The sequence below is a fragment of the Polistes dominula genome, unplaced genomic scaffold (genome assembly GCF_049000335.1).
Source record: "Polistes dominula isolate Pdom_NZ unplaced genomic scaffold, Pdom_raw_medaka contig_29, whole genome shotgun sequence".
Lineage (NCBI taxonomy): Eukaryota > Metazoa > Arthropoda > Insecta > Hymenoptera > Vespidae > Polistes > Polistes dominula.
This window is the reverse complement of record NW_028300865.1, coordinates 1,155,315-1,178,884: the sequence shown is the minus strand read 5'-3', so window position 1 is coordinate 1,178,884 and position 23,570 is coordinate 1,155,315. Positions and strand designations below refer to the sequence as shown.

Here is a 23,570-nt window from a genome sequence, read left to right as displayed (position 1 = left end):
TTTTTGTTCTTTTTTTTTTGGTATTAAAAAAAAAAAAAAATTCTATTCAAAAAACAAATGTTACAAAATTGCTCTATTATTTCTATTTTTTTTTTAAATATTTCTTGTTATTTAATAAGCAAAAAGTTAATTTTATTTGTTGCTTCAATTTCTGTGTTTTCTAAACAAATCTTTCTTTGTTTAAAATAAAAAAATAAAAAAATACTTGAGCAGAATTTTTTTTAATCAATTTTTTAAACAAAAAAAGAAAAACAAAATTTTCTCGATCAACATACTACACAAATACATACATACACACATATACATGCTACAATCCCAAATATATTAACAAACAGAAAAATAGAAAGAAAGAGAGAGAGAGAGAGAGAGAGAGAGAGAGAAAAGAGAGATAAAAGAGAAAATGAAAGAAAAGAAACAAAAAACAAAAAAATTTAAAAGATTATTAATATAAACTCTCACGTGTGATATACTTATCAGTTTGTAAATTATTTTTTGTATTTTTATATATACATACATATACATATAATATATTATATATATATAGCGTACGCATATATATATATATCTATATATATATATACATGAACATGACGGTGCAAAAATTAAGCCCGTATTAATTGCAAAACAAATATATATATATATATATATATGCATACATATAAACACATATGAACATACTACACGGTTTTGCGTAGAAAGTGTACACACATATATATATATATATATATAAACACAAATACATACATTAACAAAGAAGAAACGGTTTTTTTTTTTTGGGTTTGTTAAATATCCCACAGAATGAAAAATACAGTAAAATATGTAGATGTGTGGGTAAATAAAGTATAATAATATATACAAAAATAATTAATCGATCATTATACTAATATTATTATACTTATGAATTAATTCATTCAATAATTAATTAATTAATTAATTAATTAAGTTTTCGTTGATCGAAAGCGAATCGCATTGCATATAATACACACACATATATATTATTATTATTATTATTATTATTATAATATTAATATTATATATTAATAAAATTATTACTTTATTATTAATAATTTTATATATATATTTATTATAAAAATTTTTTATTAATATTATTATTTTATTATTATTATTATTATTATTATATATATATATATATCACCGTTTCTATCTTTGTTAATCAACTTTAATCAACTTTTTTTATAGATACAAGTGAATAGATAATACATATATATATATACAGAAGACACACACATACAAACACATATACTTACGTACGCTAATATAGTAATTTTAATTGTACACGCGATTGTCCCCCCTCCCTTCCCCCTACGTTGGTTATATACAATATATATCCACTACGTTTCCCTCTTATTTGTACCTTTGTAATATTGTAATCTTAAAAACTTTGTCAATGCTTTGTTTATTATTATAAAGATGATTATGATTATTATTATTATGTTTATTATTATTATTATTAATATTATTATAATAATATTATTATTATACATATATATATATATATATATTTTAAATATCAATCAATGTTGTTTTGTTCATTTTTTAGTTAACATTATCATTATTATTATTATTATTATTATTTTTATTATTATTATTATTAATTACACATCACGTATTTTTTTTTGACCATCTTATGTTAGTTTTCTTATATGAAAATGAGAATGAATGAATGAATGAATTAATTAATTAATTAATGAGAATGAATGAAGGAATGAATGAATGAATGAAAAAGGATGAATGATAGAGAGGGAGAATGATTATGAGAAAGATGAACAATTGATCATGAAGGATTGTCTTGCTCATAATGTTAACCTTTCTTTTTTTTTTATCTGAACACACTGTTGACCAGTCACGAGTTAACTCGTCCTTCTGTAACCGAATGTTGACTCGACCTAATACAATAGTAAAAAAACAAAACTGTTCTGTTAAGTTTAATGTGTATAAGATTTAGCCAACATCTGGGTTTTTTGGGTTTTTTGGGTTTTTTTCCGGGATTGTTAATAATAAAACAAGGTAAGATTAAACGGATTAAAATAATAACAATTATAAATAATTCATGTCTCAACGTGAGACTGAATATGTTGATTGGATAATAATCAATTTTTTGATGATGATGATGATTAGAAATCTGATTGTTTCAATTCAATTAAATCAGTCTCGTGCAATTTTTTCTCAAAACATCCATTGATACAAAAAAAAAAAAGGTTTGTTTGATGAAACGATGATGGAAAAAACAAAAAAACAAAAACAAAAACAAAAATAGAAGAACCAAATTTTACTTTGTACGTACGTACGTACGTACGTTCGACATGACATTTATTTAAACAAAAGTTTTATGAGATTCTTTAATACATATATATATATATATAAATAAATAATATCGTAGTATAAATAAAATTTACACACAAATTTTCTTCTAATAAAGAACAACAACAAAAACTGAACAGAAACTTTAGATGGACATATCAATTGGAAAAAATACAACAACAACAACAAAATAATAAACAATGTAGGACTACTGCTGATTTGTATCACAGAAAAAGGAAAAACAAAAATGAAAAGAGAGCAAGAGAAAGATATGAAAAAAATACCTGTGAGAGTACACCAACAGGATGGAGAAATATGAATGAATGAACGAATGAATGAATGAATGAATGAATGAATAAATGAATTGATAAATAGATTGTCAGAATAATAATAATAATAATAATACGTTTAGTATTAATCTACAATTAGAAGGCGTCCTATTAACGTTGTTGGAATTTTTGTAGTTTACTAGTGAAAGGTACGATTTGCGATATACGTTATTTGTATATGTATATACCTATACATATATAAACATATATTATATTTATATATATACATACATACATATATTATTATTATTATTATTATTATTATTATTATTATAATCGAATCATTTTTATTCTATTCGTGATAAGAAGAGTATTACTTGTATAACAGTCAGGAAAATTGATTTACTTATCCAAAAATCTTTCCCCACCTTCACGAACCCCCTAAAACCATTCACCTCAGCTATATACACGCTTCTTTAACACGTTGAACGTCACGTGAATTTTTACATAAGTGGCTTCGTCAAGCCACGTGCGGCAAAACGAAAGGTTAAGTGTCAGTCACATGTGTCTGACGTGGCCTGACTGGAAAGTTCGGTGTCAGTCACACGTGTCTGACGTGGCCTGAGCAGAAAGTTCGGTGTCAGTCACATGTGTCTGACGTGGCCTGAGCAGAAAGTTGGGTGTCAGTCACAGGTGACTGACGTGGCCTGAGCAGAAAGTTGGGTGTCAGTCACAGGTGACTGACGTGGCCTGAGCCTGAAGTTCGGTGTCAGTCACAGGTGACTGACGTGGCCTGAGCAGAAAGTTCGGTGTCAGGCTCATATGACTGACGTGGCTTAGAATAAAGTTCCAAGTCAGTCACCTGTGACTGACGTGGCCTGAGCAGGAAAGTTCGGTGTCAGGCTCATATGACTGACGTGGCTTGAAAGGAAGTTCTATGTCAGTCACATGTGACTGACGTGGCCTGTCCAGGAAGTTCAATGTCAGTCACTTATGACTGACGCGGCCTGAGCATGAAGTTCGGTGTCAGTCACATGTGACCGACGTGGCTTGAAAGAAAGTTTAAAGTCAGTCACATGTGACTGACGTGGCCTGGTCGGGAAGTACGATGTCAGTCACTTATGACTGACGTGGCAGTTAACGTGTTAGACAATATTTGTTTCCTTATTTGTCAAATGTTACATGATTTTTTAATTGAAATATTATTCGTAAAAACAAAATTGAATTATTATTATTATTAATTATTATTATTAACTGTTTATACAAGGTATATTTCACTGAAAAATAATTTATCTATTAAAATAGAGTTAATATTTTCTTATTTAAAAAATTTAATATTATTTTTTAATTAAACAAAATTAAATATATATAAATATATATAATGATTGAAAATATGGCAAGGAATGAAGAAAAAATAAAAAAAAAAAAAAAGTAAACTCGAACTAATAATAATAATATTAATTATAATAATAATAATAAAAAAGAAAAGAAAAGAAACCAAAAAAAAAAACAAAAGAAAAACAAAAAAAAAAGAATTAAGGAAAAATACTTTATTAATATTACGATTAATTGTAAGTTGTAATAATATCGCGTTTACGCAGCATCTCCTTCTATTCAATGGCAACAACAACAACAACAACAACAACAACAACAACAAAAAAAAAAGAAAAATGTCCAATTTTTGTTTTCTAACAAAAAAACAAAAAAAAACTGTCATTTCGCATACTATACGCACTTCTCGTGATACTTAATTATGCGAATAATAATACATGAGTATTAATTGTGTAATTAAATAGATAGACAAATAGAAACATAGATAGATAGATAGATGTATACATACCGTCATGCATATACATATACATATACATATACATATACATATACATATACATATATATATTTATAATATATAATGAATAATATATTAAATCAATTTTAATATTAATATTAATAATTTAATAATATTAAAATATTATAATTTTATTAAAAATTAATCAATTATAAAATTATTAATTTTATATATTATTTATATATATATAATATTATTCATTTTATTATTAACACGTTAAGCGCCACGTCGGTCCCTAGGGACCGACGCTAGACTTTCCGTTCAGGCCACGTCGGTCCCTAGGGACCGACGGCAGACTTTTCGTTCTTCTATCGCGGCGCGTGTGTCCGTCTTTGCATACTTGTGAGACTGAACATTTAAATTATGCGATATCGGTTTTAGTTTGGTCAATGCTTCAAGGACATCTATGCAACTGAGGATTTCTTACGCGTTTGGGCGTTATTAGGCCTCGCTTTTCGGGTTTTTCTCTACTACGACGGAGAAGGGACTATACGGATATAAACAAAGTATATACAAAGTATTTATTGCGATTTGAAAATGTCAGGCTCTCGAGTGCATCTTATCTACAAGTGGAGAGGTAAACATACGAAGGCAAGCCCCGGCCGGATTACGTTACCCGACATTTGTTTATACTCTGGCTCGCCTATCGGCGAGCGGCCCGGCAGAGCCCGCCTGACGGCTAACTGTGGCCTGAACGGAAAGGCACGCAAATTCGGCGTGGCGCTTAACGTGTTAATAATATTAACAATTTTATTAAATTAATTTTTTAATATTATTAAATATTATTAATAATAAAAATAATAAAATTAATATAATATAATATAATATATATATATATATATATATATATATATATATATATATATATATATATATATGTGTATATGTATATGTGTATGTGTATGAGTCTCAAAAAATAAAAAATACGCGCCTCTAGAGGAAAAAATTTAGCAAAACGTGCGAAAGGGAAACTAAACGAAAAAAAAGGGACAAGGGACAGAAAAAAAGAGAAAGAGAAAGAGAAAGAGAGAAAGGGAAAGGTAAATTAAAATTAAAAAAAAAAAAAAAGAAAGAAAAATAATAGAAACGTAAATGACAAGAAATAATCGAATGTGTGTGTGTGTTTTATATGTGTTATGTATGTATGATACAGAGAGAGAGAGAGAAAAAGAGAAAAAGAAAGAGAGAGAGAGAGAGAGAGAGATAGAGAGAGAAGAAAAAAAATATGATCCGATGATAAAAACACGAAATTATTATTCTTTGTTACTTCTTTATAATTAAAAACAATAAAAATGATACTGAATAAAAAAATATGTTATCAAAGGTTTTATTTATAAAAAAAAAAAAAAAAAAAAAAAACATAAAACAAAATATCGCATTTTCCCTAAAAAAAAAAAAAAAAAAAAGATATTTCAAAAATATATTTGACAATTTATTTATCATCAGATTTGTGTATATATATATTTGTATATATATATATATATATATACAGGGTGTCCCATATAATTGTATTATAGTTAAAGAATAAACCTTCTCTTAATCCTAAACGCAAATCAAACGCAAAGTGCACGTACGAGATTTAGAAAAAGATAAATTAACGTTTTTTCATGTTTCATTTATTTATTACTATTATTATTATTATTATTATTATTATTATTATTATTATTAAAAATTGTTGTACACGCAGTACAAAAAATACAAAATCAAAGACAAGATAATTTAACTTAAATAATAATGTATAAATCGAATGATTGAAAAAAAAAACCGATAGAATTTAAAAAAAAAAATAAAATAAAATCAGAAAAAATAACAAAACAAAGATGATTGATCTTCGTGATTATTATGACGATCGATTGATAAAAGATCGAATTACTATAAAAAAAAAAAAAAAGATTCGACAAAAAAGAATGAAAAATTGTTTATGTAACGGGGTTCGTAATATCTTCAAATGATCATTCGTAAATTCATTTGAAATGTAACAAGAGGAAAAGTTATTACAAAAAAAAAAGAAAGACAGCAGAAAATGCAGAACAATTTTACAGATTCCGATTATACAGTATTTTTATTTTAAACATTCATATATATGTATACTAGAGGGATGTCCCGCCACGCGTTGCTGTGGCTTACAATCAGTCCGATACACACGTCTTCTTTGAGTCAACGAATAACCTATTATTGCAATTATAAATTGAGATATAAACTGTCCTATCATTGAAATTGGATGAAACTGCACACAGTGTAGAAAATTTGATTAAAATCGGTTCAGTAGTTTAGGAGTCCATTGCGAACAAACAACGTGACACGTAATTTATATATATATATATATATATATATATATTAAGAAGATATATATGAAATCATTAGAAATGAAAATGTCCGATTTGAAGAATGTGTATGTGCGGATTCATGCGACTCAGTCAACGAAACGAAGAAATATTGTATTTCATCATTTGTTTAAAAACAAAACAAGATGACGTACAACATAGCCGTTTTGCATTACATAATATAACCCATACTAGGATTATTACATTTCTTTTCCTTAATCCTTTCGCTACTACGGGCTACTACAGCTACAGCACGAAATACAGGAAGTCCTTTATGGTAACAAAACGTGGGTGTCACTTACGTTACGGGCCCAAATGAAATTTAGGATTTGAGAAAATAAAGTAGTTTCGTTAAATGTTCGGTGCAAAACGCGATGAGGAAACGTGCGTAATGAAGAAAACCCCATAACGTAGAAGTACACCGATCGTACAACAAAACCGGACACCATTAACGTCGTAAAATCACGCCGATTAAGATGGGGCAGGTGAGGTGGGCGTGCATGGGGGGATGGATCGAACAGTGCATAAAATACTGATCGGTATACCGAACGGGAAAAGACCATTGGGTAGACCGAGACGTTGATGGGAGGACAATATTATTTGGGTATCTTAAAGAAATGGGCTACGAAGACTGCGAATGGACGGGGTCGTGGCTCAGGGACGAGAACACTGGCCGGGATTTGCGTATTTGTGGCAATGAACTGTCGAGTTTCTAATGACAATTGATAATAATAATTCATTGGACGAATAAGAGTGTAAAACCCGTAAACAATGGTGACGTGACCAACCCCCTGTGTGGAGGCAGCATATATCAGATATTGGGGGGAGGTGGGAGGGACATTCAAAAGGATGTTAGGGTTCAACAAAATGAGTCAAAAATAAAGTGCAGTTTTGATGTTGCACCTATTAGCAGCCGATAGCGAAAGGGTTATACCTTTTCTCAAGTTTATTTTCGAAAAAGAAATAATTTGTTATTTTAAATAAACAAATGCACTTTAATAACATGCGATCGAAGAAGAAGAAGAAGAAGAAGAAGAAGAAGAAGAAATTTCACCTACTTATCACCACCTTACTCCTCTCACCTATCACTGCTCTTGAAAAAAAAGATAAAATGGAAAACCAAAAAAAAAAAAACAAAAAAAAAAAAAGTAATTCGCTGTTGATTCGATTGTCAATGTTGGTCGTCGTCGTACCTACTTCTACAAATCCTTTAAAAAAAATACGATGATCTCTCGTTTTATTAATTACAAAAAAATAAATCAATCAATGTGAAATACGTAATAATAATAACATCATTTCGTTTTATAGATAAGTGTTATTTAGTATTTTTAATATTATTAACAAATAATAGTTGTTTGAACTACACTTTGAAGAAAAAAAAAGAGAAGAGAGGAGAAGAGAGGAGAGGAGATGAGAGAAGAGAAAAAATAGAAAAAAGGATTAATAATAATAATAATAATAATAATAATAATAATAATAATAATAATGAAGAAGAGAAAAAAATAATGAAAAAAATACAAAAAGAAAAATATCATCTCCACGAATGCGCGTCCTCCTCCTCTGAGAGGGTTGAGGGATGTCGATGTCTTGTCGAAAGAAGAGAAACAAGAAAAAATAAAAAAAAAAATAAAAAAAAAAGTATGATAACATCCTGAATTATTATAGAAATGGAAGTAATATAATTTGAAACAATGTGGGTGTGTTGTTCATCTTCGAACATATCTGATCAGATTTGTAACAGAAAAAAAAAAAAACAGAAAAAAAAAAATAAGAAAAGGCGAAGGAAAATAAATTTTTTTTTTTTTAAATCTCTTCAAATTTTTTACGATACTATTTAGGGAATTTAAAATATCAAAATTTGAATGAATACTTTTCCATGATTATTTATTATTATTATTTATTTCTTTCTTTTTTTTGTTAATATATATATAATATTTATAAAATAATATATATATAATATAAATAAATAATTTTGTTAAATATATATATCAATTAATGATATTAACATTTACATTAATTCATTTTATTGTAAAATAGAAAAATTATTATAATGGCATAATCAAAATGAATGGAATAAGAAAGACGTTTAGAAAAAAAAAAAAACAACAAAAAACAAAATAAAAAAATTGAAAAATAAATTGAACGAAAAAATGTATATGCCTGTTGTGTGTGTGTGTGTGTATTTCATGGGTGTGTATGTATGTATGAGAAAAGAAAAAGAAAAGAAAATTTATTTATGACGACGACGATGACGATGACGACGACGCGTTATTCGTGGGCGCTTAAAAAAAAAAAAAAAAAGAAAAAAAAAGAAAAAATCCAAAAACCTAATTGAACATTCTCAAAAAAAAAAAAAAAAACAAAAAGAGCGCAGCTACACCTCGTACATGAATCTTTAAAATTATAAATTATTATTATTATCTCTTTACTCGTAATTAGGTATCATCGGGTTTAGATAAAAGATAAACACACAAGACAAACAAACAAACAAACAAAATTTAAGGTGTTTGTTAAAAAAAAAAAAAAATAAAAAATAACAATTATATACGAAAGAGAATGAACGAACAACCAACAACAACAAAAACAAAATGAAAGAAAGAGAGAAAAAAAATTAATAAAAAAACAAAAAAATGAAAAAGAAAGGGAAACCCCCGGGAAAAACCGGGGGATTTCGATTTGAAGGAAATTAGTTGAATAAAATTGAAATATACGATAATTTATAAATATTTATCCGTGGGACTTACTACAATTAGACAAAATAAAAAGGTATTTGCCAAAATAATAATATAAAAATTAATAATAATAATAATAATAATAATAATAATATTAATTTAATTCGCGTTTATAAATGGCGTTTACATTACAATTGAAATTTGCGTGAAAAAATAAACCTTTTTAAAAATTTAAATATAATTACCAACAAAAAATCTCAACCAACAATTCTTTGTCTTCTTTACAGTACCCACGATTTACGCATTACTGAAAAGAGTATAAATATTATTGCTTCGGCGTTATACCTGAAATTTTAACACGTTCACGCTTGCGTGTACCACCGGTGGCCCGCACTAGACTGTCTCATCAGGCGGCTTGTACCACCGGTGGCCCGCACTAGACTGGCTCATCAGGCGGCTTGTACCACCGGTGGCCCGCACTAGACTGTCTCATCGGGCGGCTTGTACCACCGGTGGTCCACCTTGGTCCAGGTTTGAACAAGCAAAAATCACGCGCCGCCAGATGAAGCGCATCTTAGATTCGAGTGCCGCCCCACAGCGCAGACACTGAAAATCGGTGCCGGCGTCAACGTGTTAAACAACAACAAAAATAATAATAATAATAATAATAATAAAAGTAAGAAATAAAAAAAGAAAGAAAAAAACACAAAAACGAAAAAAAAGAAATGAGAGGAATATCATAAGTAACCTAAAAAAAAAAAAAAACAAAGATGGTCGCGTCACGAACAAAAAAGGGACAAGAAAGATTGTAATACATCAATTGTTATTGTTATAATTATTAATTATTATTATTACTATTAGTATTAGTATTATTATTATTATTAATTATTATATATTATAATTAATATTATTATTATTATTATTATTATATCGTCGCTGTTTATATATTATGAGTACAATTATTACAAAAATATCTTTCAATTAGTAAGATTTCAAACGAGGATATATATATATATATATACACATATATATAATATATTATATTATATTATATATATATATATATATATATATATATATATATATATATATATATAAACTAAATACACTATATATAATATATATATATATAAAGTGAAACAAAAAAATAACTCAAGTATCTTGAATGTAAGAAGTAGCAGCGCGCGCGCGCGCGCGCCCATACGATGATTCACACTTTATATTTCTACATTTTAATAATATAATAATAATATTTAAAAAAATACACATATTAATAATAATAATAATAATAATAATAACATTAGTGAGAGAGAAATACGGAAATTTTCCATTCCGGATGAATAAATAAATAAATAAATTAATAAATTAATAAATAAATAAATTAATTAAAAAACATAGGTATATATATATATTTACGCGTACATATATTATACGTACACATATATATATAAATACATATATATATATATATATATTGATAAAACTAAAAAAAAATAAAACCAAAAAACAAAAAAAATGATAAATAAAAGGTACGACGTATGTCTGTATACATGTGTACAATAGTCTATAATTTTTCATGTTGTTGTACGAATTTTTAAGTTTATATTAAAATATTTTGTGCATTCATAAAAAAGAAAAAAAGTACCAATACTAACTCGTGTCTCGTGAATGAATCTCTTCTTGGTGCCTTACCTTCACTGTATTCCCATTTTCTTTGATGTGACTGTACTTTTGAATTATTTTATTTATTAGAATAGGGGGTCGGCAACCTGTGGCTCGCGAGCCGCATGCGGCTCTTTGTGGCTCTTTAATTTAAAAAAATGGATTTTGGTTTTTTTTTCAAAAAAATTTATTTATGCGAGTTATGCGAGTACTATTTATTTTGTTGGTCAAGAACAAATTTTGTGGCTATTTAAAAATCTTTGAAATTTTGTTAATTGTAATTTTTAGCTCTCTTCCAACTCAAAAGGTTGCCGACCGACTGTATTAGGGGGACCGAAAAGTAATGGCGTCGTTACTACGCATGTCAAATTATTTCTAATATTTTCAATGAAAAAATCGATTGATGATATTACAAATTTGCACATCAGATAGAAAAACATTGTTGATAACACGTGATTAATTAATTTAGTACATTAATTTAATTATTGATTAATAATACAAATTTATTTGTTTGAATTTTGAGGTTAAGAAGTAACATTACTTTTCAGTTCACCTAATATTTTAAATAATATTCAGAATCCTATTCCCTCATCTGTATTTATTCATTTTTTTTTTTTCAATTAATTAATCAAAATCACAACTATTTAACAACAACAAAATTCCTTAAAAAGGTTTGATAAAAAAAAAAAAAAAAAAAGAAAACAAAGATAATAATTAAATTGTCAACGAAATTTATATTAATAAACTTTATTTTACTGCTACATGCAAAATGCTAAACAATTTTTATAGGTAGCCAAAAAAGTTATGACCCACGTATTAGATGAATCAAAAAGTAATGGCGTTTTCTAACCATAAATTCAAAACGAATACATTTTAACACGCAACAAATTTTTGTTTATTTTTTAAAATTAATAATAATAAATACAACTTATTTTTTTTTATTATTATTATTATTATTTATATCTAATATACAAATATTTGATAATATTGAATTAATAAAAATCAATTGGTATTTGATTAAAATATAAAAAATAATGCGTAGTGTAGAAACGCCATTACTTTTTCCATTTTCCCCTAATATTTGATTGAACTTAAAAACATTTATTCTAATTTTTTTTCTTCCTCTGTTTTTTTTTTTTTTATTTTTTTTTATTTTGTTCCATGATAAAAGAATCATCCGTTACTGTATTTTTTACGACACAAATTATATATCGGGTGTGTAATGAAAAACGAGATGTCTTTTTTTCTTTTTTTTTTCTTTTTATTATTATTTCCAAATCATTTATTAAAAAAAAAAAAAAAAAAAAAAGAAAAAAAAACAAACAAACAAACAAACAAAAACCAAATTGAAATCAGCAGCAGTCAGCAGTCTCTCACACACTCACTCATACACACACACACTTTCACTTTCGTTTCTTTTCACCCTTTCATTCATATAATTCTATATATCTGATCATCATCATCATCATCATCATCATCATCATTATCATCATCATATAATCTTTATCAAAGACTTCCAACAAATCTATGCGAAGTTTTTTTTATTTTTTTTTTTTTTTTTTTTTAAAGGGAAACAAATAAAAATAAAAATAAAATAAAATAAAATAAAAGAAGGTAATAATCAGCATGTCATTACAATTGAATAATAAACACTTAAATAATATAAGTGTACAATGGAGGGGGAGGTGTAGGGGAAGGTGGAGGGGCAGGGGTGGTATTTTTTTATCTTAAAAGAAAAATATCGTTATTTACACAAACGTCGGTGGTAGTATCGCAAAAAAAAAAAAAAAGAAAAAAATGAATAATTTTAAACGAGTAAAATCTCGGACAAAATTAGGAATTATTTCAGCTAAATGTTTATAGTCAAAAGTATAATCTGTGGAAGTACATATACACATAGATAGATAGATAGATAGATATATAGCAAATATAATCGATTCGATTTAAAAACGAACAAGAAGTTTGTTGTTTTGTTTCTTTTTTTTGTTTTTTTTTTTGTTTTTGTATAGTTTTCTATTACAAGACTGAAGAATCATGGATGGTGGTGTTCCCATGTTAAAGGAAGATTTGCTAAAGTCAACATTCTTGAATGAACATTGTGTGTTTGTTGAATGAACATTCAACACAACCGTGTCTCATTACAATTGAGACACATTGTAGGTAGTATTATCGGAGAAGAAACGTAAGATCGTTTAAAAAAAAAAGAAAAAAAAATAAACAATAATTATGTTATCTAAATGTATGAATATTTAAAAAAAAACTAGATTAGTCCGAAGCTTCGTGAAATTTAAAGTAATGAATCTTCATGGCTCTATTATTAGGATACTTGATATTACAACAAGGACAAGTTGCATTAACTGCTCCTTCAACAACGTAAGTGGTAAGATCAGTTTCCCTGTGAAAATTAGTGTTGTTATCTGGTTCATATGGTGTACCATGTACAGATAGTATATGTATGGCTATCTCTTCTCTACTCCAAACGTGACGGTTGCAAAGTTTACAACAGATAATCGTTGCTTTGTGTGGCGAAGGTTCAGTTTTTATTGTCTGCGATATAGTCGAATATGACGGATTACAGCTAGCTGTTGTACAACGACTTTTTGTATGATTTCTATGTTTCGCAGTAAAGTGTTGTTTCAAATTTGACATTGACCAAAATTGTTTATCGCATATATTGCAGGATAGTCTACCGTCAGCATTTTGTACTGGAATACATTCTTTTATTGGAGTTTTACCGGCCATTTTCGTTAATCTCGGTTTATGAATCAATTGTTTGTGTTTGTATAAAACACTCATATCTGGGAATGTTTTTTTACATGAATGACACGTTACTGGTTTCTTACTACTGACATTTGATGTGAACACTTTTGAAGTGTTTTCTCTTATTTCAACGTCTATTTTTTTATATTTGTATTCATCGTTGGACACTCGTCTGCTACTAAATGATTGAGACCTAGGAGATTGTAAATCATTGTGAAAAGACATTCTATGTCGTTGCAATGATTGATTACTGCTGAAGATCTTTCGACAGATGTTACAGAGATATTGTGCACTCTTTCTACTAAGCGATTGAAATTTAATCGTAGTATTTGCTTTGTGAAGTTTTCTATGTTTCGTCAATGCTTTCTTCGAGCTGTAATGTTTGTTACATATCTCGCAAAGGAAACTTTGCTTTTGTATATCGCTCAATATTGGATTGGCTTTGTGCCAATCCATATGTAACTTTAGACTTTTTTGATCTGGAAAAATATTGGTACATAACTGACATTGAAGTTCATCAACTGAGAAACTTTTTTCTGGTTTATTACGAGCACAATGAACATCCCACAAATGTTTCCTCAACTCGACTACATCTTCGAATTTACTGTCACATACCTGACATTGGTAATCGTTGTTTAATGGCTTTGTAGGCGGTGGATTTGGAAATGATTTTCTTGCCCTAGCTGGACGTACAGGCGACGAACCACCAACTAAATTATTATCATTCATTTCGGTAGGAGAAATTGGTGTTACCGTTGGCTTGATCTCATTGGTTAAAAATGATCGAGTGTAGAAACGTGAATTAGCTCGATTGTGCCAACTTCGATGAATCTTCAAGGACGCTTCTTCCAAAAAGACTTTACCACATATATCGCATTCTTGATTACCAGGTTTATCACCATGAGCACTCCTATAATGTAGATCCAAATTAGCTTTGAAACTAAATGTCTTAGGACATTGGCTACACATCAACATGACTTTTGTTTTGTGTTCAATTTTCATATGATGCTCATAATGCTCTTTTGTTTTAAACGGTACCGAACAACGTATACAAGTGTAACGTGATTTTTCATCGTTATGAATATTTCTAAAATGTCTTCTCAAATTAGGATAATTGGAGAATATCTTTCCACATATGTTACATATATTTTCACGATCACCAGTATCTGAGACAGTACTCGTGTTAACAGTGTCAACAACAACATCTTGTGGTCTATTATCTAATCGATCATATTCAACGCAAGAACTGTTGGCACTTCTTTCTTGTGGATCTTCAATGCCATGATCTTTCATATGAATTTCTAAAGCACCAGCACTGCTAAACATACTGCGACAAATGACACATGAATAAATTTTCACTTTAAGATGTAGATTCTTATGCGACGCCAATTTGGCTCTCGATGTAAAATCTTGACCGCATAGATTACAAACGTATCGTTGACCGTCAATGCTACGTCTTGCTTCCTCATTATCACTCCACGATTTTAAAGGACTCTGTCCACGGTGTGGTGACATTATCTGATTACCAGTTACCTCCTTATTTTGATTGGCGGCCATTTTTCGATGTTTATCGTGATGCGTCAGGTAATCACTCGGTGATTTGAACTTGGCGTTACAATCGAAACAAACGAATTCTTTTTTCTTATGATCGAGAGTAATATGATTATGAAATTTTTTAAATACCAAAAATGTCATACCACAATGTACACACCTGTAACAAGTCCTTACTTCCGGTGATAACCTGATGCAAATGAGATGATGTCTTAACAAATTAGGCTTGTATCTGTAAATCATACCACACAAATTACATGGATGATTATGAGCTGGATCACCATTTTTGTAAGGCCCAACAATGACTTTACTCATTTGAGACGGCGATTTTGGTAAAATTTCTTTTTTTGGACTTAACAATGGTGCCATAGGTTGTAATTTTGGTGGTGATCTCGTTGGTGACATCATTTCTTCATATTGTTTATCTGAATGTTTAGACAAATGACTCAATAATTCTTTTCTATTTGGCATAGGTCTTAAACACATGTTACAAGTGAAATACTTTTCGTTTCCTTCCTTGGGTATGACCAATGCAATTTTCATAGCACATTCGAATGACGCACTGCAATGTAATTTGTACATAGATCTATCGCGAAATTGTGTTAAACATGCGATACAAGTGTATGGTCTTAAATCTGGCATGTGTTGACGAATATGAATAAGTGTATGTTTTCTATCATTGAAAGTCTGTTGACACTCGTAACAGGAAAATGTTTTCAATTGGCTGATTATATTTTGTTGTACTTCGGTCAATGGTGCATCATTTTCCATACTCGTCAATTCTTCTTCAACATCTTCGATCAATTCTTCTTCATCGGCAGAAGATGCCGCCGCCGCTGCCACCCCCGTCAATTTAATTAAATCTTCTTTATTTTCACAATCTTCACTGTGAAATCTTTCCATGTGTTTTACATATGATTGTTTAGAATGTAGAAATATCTGACAATGTTTACATTTTTGTTTATACGCGCGTGTACCACGAAAATGTGTATGAGGACCACGTTTCATCTTTTTTCTACTATTCGGTGTAGTTGCATTTGATTTTTGCGTTGAATCAGCTTCCATTATTCTTTCCTCTTTGCTAGCAATTGCCATTGGATTTAATAATAATTCGGTACCACTGACCGAATCTATTTCTATCGTACAATCAGTATCTTCATCATCCTCTGGTTCATTTTTAATCAATACACTGTCAAATTGTTTATCTAATTTGCATTCTTCTTCCTTGTTGTTGACTTCATTCTTCGATGATGATGAAGAAGACGATTGTGAAGATTTCAATTCTTTCTTATCTTTATCTAAATCAAATGTCTTGTCAATTTGTACTCCTCCTCCTCCTCCTCCTCCTGATCGTGACGTTTCAATTTTCGAATCAAATTTTCCTCCCACAGATTTTACATGATTTGTTGTTACATGCTGAAAAAAAACATTTATAATTGAAAAATAAGTTCTTTTGTTTTTTTGTTTTATTCAAACACAATTTTTCTATTTGTTGTTTAATTCAACTTACAGTGTTTGATTCACTGTTGGAATCATACATTTTATTGTTATCTTCGCAATAATCTATATCTACAGGCTCTTCTTTTATATTTACAACCTGTTAATAAGAATAAAAAAAAGAAGAAGATATTTTCATGTGAAATATAAAACACATTGAACAAAATCATTCCAATCACTAATAATACACACATACCACTGGATTTGTCGTCTGCGGATGAGTTTCCAACCATTTCTGTAATTTATCTTGAGAATGAAAACAAGCTTCTTTGTAATTATACCATTGATTCACATTATTTATACAAGAAGAGCATATCAATGTGGATACTTTATCTGTAGTCAATATCTGTAACAAAATGTAGAATACATTATAATTTTAAGACCTCACTTATCCGTCAAAACTTTCAAGCAATAAATATATAAATGTACTGTATATTACAGAAAATATACTGTATAATATTAATAAGAAAGTATATATATATATCTATTGTTTATAAAATAATTCTATTATTGTAAACATTATAGGATCACTAGTGAAATGATAGAAAATATTGTAAACCAATCGTGTCATGGACATAACCTCCAAATGCGAATAAATGAAATTACTTGAAAACAGAATGACTTCCATTAAATGTTGTTCATGTAAAATCAATCACGCGTTAATTGTTAAATGTTTGACAGATATTAAATATACCTGAAGTGATAGACATGCTTGTATTTTAGTAACTAATGGTACAGCAGTAGGTGAATCTTCCGTTTGAAATATCGAAGATTTTGGTTCGTCCACAGTTAAACACAATCTGCACACATTATCAACGTTCAACAGCTCAACGTCGTCCATCGTTGACGGCATTTAGAGATGCTTTTCAAAGCACCCACACGCGAACCGTCACCGAATCCCTTTTTCTTTAAGGCCAGGTTAGGGAAGCAGAGTTTTGTTTGTTAGTAGTCGACATTTGAATACGGAATCGAGCGGTCCTTTTTGAACCATTCCTCTCGTCTAACTTCTTACCAGTAAGTAACCAGTCAGAATGCTTCTAATATCAACACAAGAATAAATGTGAATGAGTATGGTTAGGGATCCTATAGGAGGGATGCGCCATGTACATTGCTGGGGGACCGGAACTCGATTTTAAGCGCGCGAATTATTCAAACATTGAAAATAATTATGAAATAATGAATTGCATGAAATACAGAAAAAAACAAAATGAACAATATATTTAATGATAATGAAACATTTATATATATTAAAATAGAATAGGTTAGACGACAAAATTATTATCAATTCAAACGGTCCCCCAAAATTATCAGCCAATGGCACATGAGTTGAATATGAATGGCGCATCCCTCCTATAGGATTCCTAAGTATGGTATGTTAGTGCTGCCATCTGATGTTAAATATATTTAATTAATAGATTATAAACGTGGATTTTCATAATAGTCAAACGAGAGATTGATTTTAATTGATATTATTCAATGTTTATATTACAAAGATTAAAATAAATATTTGGTTTGTTTGTTTGTTTTTCTTTTCTTTTCTTTTCTTTTATTATAGAAATAATAAAATAATATTCATTCAATTATTAACGATTCTTCGAATTATTCTTTATTATCATACATTTTTTGTTTTTTTAAATTCTTTTTACACATTTAATATACACCACTCGTATACTTAACAGTATAATAGATTTCTATTTTTATATGATGCACATTTTTTTTGTCCAAATATAACAGAATTATTATTATTATTATTATTATTATTATTATTATTATTATTATGAAATTATGAAATTATTCGTGCGTTTGGTTCATTAAAAAATGTGTGTGTGTGTGTGTTGTTGTTGTTTTCTTTTTTTCTTTTTTCTGAAAAATATCATGTTAAACTATTCTAATTGTTTTGAGCGAAATGTGAATTTTCAAAATTGTGACAGGATTCGAAAAAAAAAAATGATATTTTCAATGTTGTATCAAAAATTCATTATTATTATTATTAACAAATGATATGATCAAGCTCGCATTTAATTTTGTTCACTGTCAAACTTATTTGGACGATATAAAAAATGCATCTCAAAATTATTTACTACATTCTATGGGTTGGATTTTTTTTTTTTTCTTTTTTCATAAAATTCGTCTGATGGTCAACAACAACAACAACAGCAACAACAACATCTTCAAATTTGTAGATCATTTCTACAAATGTTTGTACTAGCATATTATTTAATAACATTTTTCGTAAATATTTTCAAATTAATTTTTCAAAAGAATTCATCAAAACAATGTCTGTGACAAAATTCAATACAACTTCGATTCTTTTTAGAAAATTTGATTATTTCTTTTTTTTTTTTCTCTTATTTAAATAATTTTTGTGCGACTAAAAACGACGACATTTTATTTTTCTTTTTTTCTATATCACAATTGTGTCAAATCAAGATCTGTTAGCAAAACATTTTTTTTTTGGAGGGAAAAAAAGAAGCGCTTGATTTCTTTTTTTACAAACATAACGGCTCGTATATAATAATTTTACTTATGTGTGTCTGTGTGTGTGTGTGTGTACGATCTATAATTCTACATTGAAATTTTGAAAATTACGAAATCTTGTTGACAATCCGACAAAAAAATTCATCCTAATTTTGTTTTATACGTTTTTCTTTTTGTTGTTGTTGTTATTTTTTGTTTTGATTCTTTCTCTCTCTCATTATTTTTTGACACACCCCATTGTCAATTCACTATCAACATTCGAATGAAATCAAGATGATAAATAAATCGCGCCATTTTCAACGGCCAACCATATCCGGTTCTTATTCCATCGTTCCGCCAATCCAAATGATTAAAAAGGATTTACGAGCGTGATGATGATGATGATGATGATTATTATTATAATCGCGCATCAATTAAAAAACCAACAAAAAAGAACCAAAAAAAAAAAAACAAAAAATGGTTCAGGTTGTCAAACAATTAGAATTGAAACAAGAATTTTTTTGGATTGTTGACGAACGTAGTCTTGAACGTTGAATTTTGTATCGTCCGGATCGCTGCTTTTTCTAGCCTTTAATTCCCTAAAAAAAAATATATATATATATATATATAAATATATATATTCAATAGAAACGCATCTTTATCTTCTTTCAATTGCCAACATTCCAATAGAAATTTAATGTTACAGATTAAAATAAAAATCTCGTTTAATTATACAATTAAGAAAAATAATTAAACAAAAAAAAATGAAACCAAAAAAACCATTCAGAAATTAATCTCTAACTTGACTTTAATTATTTCTTATATAAGTTGGTATTCTATATATATATGTATATATACCTGGCTACTGCGAGAAATGCCAATTCAACGTTAAGTCCGGTTTTGGCTGAGGTTTCCATGAAAGGAACTTTGTACTCTTGCGCCAATCTTTCACCGTCTTCCTTCTTGACCATTCGTTCCTGTCCGCAATCGGATTTGTTACCTGTATACAGGTACAATACTTAAAACGTTTCAATAACTATGAAACTCTGACACACACACACACTCTAATCTTTTATTAATTTCAATTCAAACTTAACAAATAATAATATATAAGAGTAATAAAATAATAATAATAATAATAATAATAATGATAATAATAATCATGAAGTATTACCGAGCAACATGATAACGACATCCTCGTTGGCATGTTCCCGGATCTCGCTGAGCCAGGCCCTGATGTTATCAAAGCTCGTCTTGTTTGTTACGTCGTACAGCAATAGAAGAGCTGAAATTCAGTTATTAAATATTATGCTATGTTTTTTTTTTTTTTTAAAAAAAAAAAGAAGTTAGATTAGGTTTTAAAAATTAAACAATAACAACGTGATAATTAACGTGATCAAAAATACCATGAGCATCCCTATAATAAGCATGAGTCACGCTACGAAATCTTTCCTGACCGGCGGTATCCCAAATTTGCAATTTAACTTTTGTCTCATCGACAGTGACGACTTTGTTCTGAAATCACAAATTTAAAAAAATATGATTATACATATCTAATTAATTGTTCAAATTTCATCAAATATTTCATTTATGTTTATTTAACCCTTTCGCTACGGGTGCCGACTATAGTCGGTGTCCGCGAGACGGTGCTGTGTGTACGGGTGCCGACTATAATATGTCAATTTCTAAATACCCACAGTATATACTCATTTTTATGTTTTTCTATATAATATGACGAAACAAATTGTCACCTCCCTTGTTGGGAGGTTGACCAAAATGTAAACAATATTATACATAAATAGATTTAATCTTAAACGCTACCTCCCGTGGAATGGACTGCCGTAGCAAAAGGGTTAAGCGAGCAACACGACCCTGACGCAACCAAAGATCATTTGTTTTCCCTTATCGTTGTTTTACAATCCTGTTATTCTTGGTTCTTTTTTTATAGAATACACAAAATGAAATCTACTTCTCACCCTGAAATCAATGCCAACTGTAGTTATGTAGTTTCCAAATAAGAAACGACCATCGCGAAAACGAGTAAGTAGGCAGGTCTTCCCGACACCGCTGTCACCCAATAGCATAACCTGAAGTATATGAAGATGATACTATATGATAAAATAAATGATGAGAGTAATGAGGATTTATCTCATGGTGAAATGATAAGTAATCAATGAAACATACTTCTTCCATAAAATCTTATGTAAAGTTATTATACAATGATTGAACAAATTCAAACTTATAGGGATTTCTAGAAAAAGAGTTTGCAGTGCTCAACGTTGGACTAGTTTTTTAAATTCTTTTGTATACAAGAAGATTATAACCTAAAATTATCAAATAAATGCAAATAAAAATAATAATAATAACCCCTATGATATATCATTTGCAATTGAATCAAATGAATGAAACAAAAGAAGTTTGCTTTTTCCTAAACTTATTCCACAATGATTAAGATAATCATGTTGAGAATGTGTGTTGGAAAAAATCATCTCTTCAAATGATAGATATTATTCAAATAAATATTTGATAATGCAAATTATACTTTGATGAATTACCAATGACACAAGTAGAATATAAATAAATAAAAAAAAAAAAAAAACAATAAGAAGGGTGGACCTTGAAGAAGAAATCGACTTGATCGGGTGTGGCTTGCCGAGCGGCCGAGTCGAGGTTGTTAAAGCGTCGGCTCGGCGGGCCCAACGGATTCTGGGTCCTTAGAGAGGCGGAGGAGAATCTCGACGTTGCAGCGGTGGGGACCACCTGGTCTGGGTCCCATGTACTACTACTACTGGTGGGAGTAGTTGAGTTGGTCCAATCGGTCGTCTCGCTGGTACTACAACGTGAGACCAGCTTGTTACGTTTTGTCACGGTAAGCACGTTTTCCTCCACGTTATTCATGGACCCCTGTTACCGGGAGCACCAATTTGCTCTTCTTCTTCTCAACCACTCCTCACCACGTTGTTATCGTCCTCGACGTGTCCTCTCTCCTCTTTCTTACACTTTTTGATCGTTGCGGTGGTAGTAGTCGTTGATCGTTGGTCGTTGTCTTCGTTGTTCTCCTCCTCCTCCTCCTTCCCCCCCTCCTTTCGTGCCCTTGCTTTATTCTATCTTCTTCTTCTTTCAGTTTCCTCTCTTTCTCTTGCTAAGTCTCTCTTTGTAACTCCTGCCACCACGGCCCCAAGGGTCACTCAACTCCAGACGTACTCGGGACCCGTTCCACCAAGAACGAGCTTCTTCGTATTTCTCTCCTCGTGTTTCTTATTCTTCTTCTTCTTCTTCTCCTTCTCCTTCTTCTTCTTCTTCTTCTTCCTTTTCTTCCCCTTGCTCCTTTTACTACAAACTGCGATTTCCTAACAGACAAAGGCCGGATCAAGTGAAAGTTCTTCCTTCGAAGATACGCTACCAATGCCAGGAACTTTTTGGGCCCATTTCAGAAATCATCATCATTATCATCATTGTACATTAAGATTAAGATCTCTTTTAAACACTTAAATAAACTTTATTTGTTTTATTATCAAATTGTAATTTTCTTTTTTGTTTTTTATTTTTTTTTAAATCAAATATTATGTTTAAATAATTGGACAAAATAATACTACGAGACTTTTATCAAAAAAAAAAGAAAAAAATTCGGACTAATCCCTCAAGTTTATTGTAATACTTTGTTTGGGCCCATTGTATGTTACACCTGTCTCTCGAAGAAAAAAAACCCGCGAAAGAGTTTAATAATATGGTTAAGAGGGTTATAATACCCGATTGGTGGCGCCATTTATAATACTATACCAAACAACAGAATATATGCGTATGATAAAACACAAATGAATAAAATTTAATGAAAATTAGGTTATGATCATGTAACAATTATTCAATTTTTTAGGTTATAATCATCAGCAATTATTTTCAGGCATACTTGATAAGTGCAATCAACGAAGTTACTATCAGTTAATTGCATGAGTATGATAACTGCATATATATAATGGTTTCATAATTTTTATTCGTTATCATATTCCTTCATAGTAATAAACTCACACACACACACACATGCAGGAATTGCAATGAAAATTTTTATACTCGTAATTTTACTTAATTGTGGGTTGATTTTCTATACAAAAAAAATACGAAAAAAAGGTTTTTTTGGCGCGAAATAAGATTATAACCAAAAATAAATATAAAAAACTGCTTTTTTGGTGTAGTAAACAAATAAACTGAC

At 29.4% G+C, this 23,570-nt stretch overlaps 2 protein-coding genes across 2 annotated transcripts; both read right to left on the bottom strand.

Moving 5' to 3' along the window:
• Positions 1-5,582: 5,582 nt before the first annotated feature.
• On the bottom strand, positions 5,583-18,252 carry LOC107068377 (uncharacterized). The gene is made up of 4 exons (XM_015324698.2): positions 17,601-18,252; positions 17,103-17,252; positions 16,920-17,006; positions 5,583-16,825 (listed from the first exon to the last, which is right to left on the bottom strand). Exons 1-4 carry the CDS (start codon positions 17,757-17,759, stop codon positions 13,364-13,366), a joined length of 3,858 nt encoding a protein of 1,285 aa, XP_015180184.2. The 5' UTR covers positions 17,760-18,252; the 3' UTR covers positions 5,583-13,363.
• A 234-nt stretch (positions 18,253-18,486) lies between these two features.
• On the bottom strand, positions 18,487-23,570 carry LOC107068378 (ras-related protein Rab-37). Its single transcript, XM_015324699.2, is given in 7 exon segments — positions 18,487-19,883; positions 19,886-19,962; positions 20,222-20,363; positions 20,538-20,648; positions 20,770-20,878; positions 21,340-21,450; positions 21,980-23,570. Coding segments are annotated over 7 exon segments (870 nt in total). The 5' UTR covers positions 22,262-23,570; the 3' UTR covers positions 18,487-19,845.